Source organism: Pecten maximus, chromosome 13 (assembly GCF_902652985.1).
Source record: "Pecten maximus chromosome 13, xPecMax1.1, whole genome shotgun sequence".
NCBI classification, from domain to species: domain Eukaryota; kingdom Metazoa; phylum Mollusca; class Bivalvia; order Pectinida; family Pectinidae; genus Pecten; species Pecten maximus.
Window position 1 is genome coordinate 8,065,503 of NC_047027.1, and position 2,190 is coordinate 8,067,692.

The following is a 2,190-nucleotide window of genomic DNA, read 5'->3' on the forward strand; positions in this document are numbered from 1 at the left end:
AAATGTGCAGCTCGGAAATCACCATGTAAATGGCCAAAAGCTCCATTACACACTTACAGTGATGGTCTTTTAATTGAGAGATGGGCCATAGATGTATTAGGACCGTTACCTTTGAGTAACAAAGGAAATTCATATCTCCTAGTAGTGGCAGATTATTTCACTAAATGGGTTGATGCAATACCCATACGTAATCAAAAAGCTACTACAGTTGCACAGAAATCATACACACATACGCACTCACCACACTCATACATGTCGCACGCACGGGGGCCGTCCTTAAATGACCTTAGATGTTAATAGGACGTTAAACAAAATAAACCAAACCAAACCAAATCATTGATAGAATTGTAACCATTTTGGTGTACCTATGCAACTTCACTCTGATCAAGGTACCAAATTTGAATCAGATGTATTCCAAGAAATGTGTAGAATCTTGGGAATAGACAAAACTCGGACCACACCATACAGGCCACAGTCTTATGGCATGGTTGAACGAGCCAACAGAACAATAGAAAACATGTTCTCCGCATTTAAAAGCATATGAAGGCAATAACCCACCAACTTGGTTGAAGGATTAGATATTCCATAATTATGTACATATTCATTTATTCATGTTTCTTACCAAGATCCTATTTGTTATGTTACAGACGGCAGATGTCAGATACCAGTGTATCCTCTGCGAGGCCGACTTCGGGAAACGGTCTTTTTGCTAGAGGCACTTGTTGTCAGTTCACAGTGGCTTCGTGTTCCAGTGCACAACCTGCAAGATAATTATATCTCGTATGGATGCCAAACATCCTAACTGTGACAGTAGACTCACATCAATTGTTAAAAGGAATACAATGACGTATACCTTTGAGGAGAAAAAGGAATATGAGGAACTCATGAGGAAGAGGGCAAGGAAAGTGAAAGTCATAAGGAATGAAATCAATTCAGAGAACAAAGAAAATGGAATGATGGAAAAGAAAGAGTTGGATACAACTTAGAGGAAGGTCACTACCCTAGGGTATGAGGCCGTACAACAACAAGAAGGAGATGAAAGATAGTAGAGAAAAGGAGTTAGGAAGAGGTGAGAATGAAAAGGATAGTAGAGAAATGGAGATAGGTAATGAAGAGAAGGAAACGAGCAAAAGACGACAGAGCTTGGAGCAAGATCTAGAAATTTTATCTGAGGAGTCATCTGTTTCGGCAGTGGCAGAAGCTCATGTTAACGACTGCATCACCATACAATCTCAATACGATGTTGACACCATCAAAGATGCTGCTATCTACAAACCAACGTATAGGAATATGTTAGTGGAGAAAATGATTGAACCCACCAGAGTTAAATTAGAAGGACTGTATGAAGCACAAGGGAAACGCGTCCTGATAAATGTGGGAGGGGGAAAATTTGAGTGTTCTACTGTTACTTTGACACAGGATCCATCAAGTGTACTAGCCAAAATGATAAAGAAGGACTCCTCTATGAGATCGTATGATGCGAGATATTTGTACACTTACTTTATAGATCGTGACAGGAAGCACTTTAGAACCATTTTGAATTATTTAAGAAGTGGTGCTGAGGGTTCTTTCGGTAAAGTTCTGCCAACAAGTCACGTGGACCTTCAGGAACTATTAATGGAGGCAACATTTTATGAACTGGACGGCTTGGTCCAGATGATTTTAGGAAGGATCTGAACAGTAATACAGTAATAGAGTAAACCTTACAAAGTGGTTCAAGATTTGAACAGTAATACAGTAATAGAGTAAACCTTACAAAGTGGTTTAAGAAGTAGTAAAGTTAATCCTACAAAGTGGTTTAGTATGTAAAAATATATTACTATTGGACTTAATTATTGATTATTAAGCATTGTTGTGTTGATATTACTTATTGTTTACTACAATGTAGAATAATAGTCTGAGAAGGGAGAACATTGATCAGTTATATCTATTCTATAAATGTAGATATTGTTACTTGTATTAATATATATATATATTACTATTGGAAATTTAATTGTGTTGATATGACATACTAGTAATATATAAACCATGAAATTCGAATTTTAATTCTTTATTTTTAGCATAAAAATGGAATATGAGACTAAACAATGGCTGGAGATACCTGTTGACAAATTGTTTGAAACTTACCTAACAATGGTTTGTTGATGAAACCCCGGATGTCGATTGGTTAAAACACCAAGGTGCATGCAG

General features: G+C 37.0%; 1 protein-coding gene across 1 annotated transcript; it reads left to right on the forward strand.

The window, feature by feature from the left end:
• The first annotated feature begins 1,008 nt into the window (after positions 1 to 1,008).
• Positions 1,009 to 1,677, forward strand: LOC117340390. The gene has a single exon (XM_033902152.1). It carries the CDS (start codon positions 1,009 to 1,011, stop codon positions 1,675 to 1,677), a length of 669 nt encoding a protein of 222 aa, XP_033758043.1.
• Positions 1,678 to 2,190: the final 513 nt, after the last annotated feature.

Excerpts from the sequence above, each read along its gene's own strand:
- LOC117340390 (XM_033902152.1), top strand. The coding sequence starts at position 1,009 with ATGAGGCCGTACAACAACAAGAAGGAGATGAAAGATAGTAGAGAAAAG.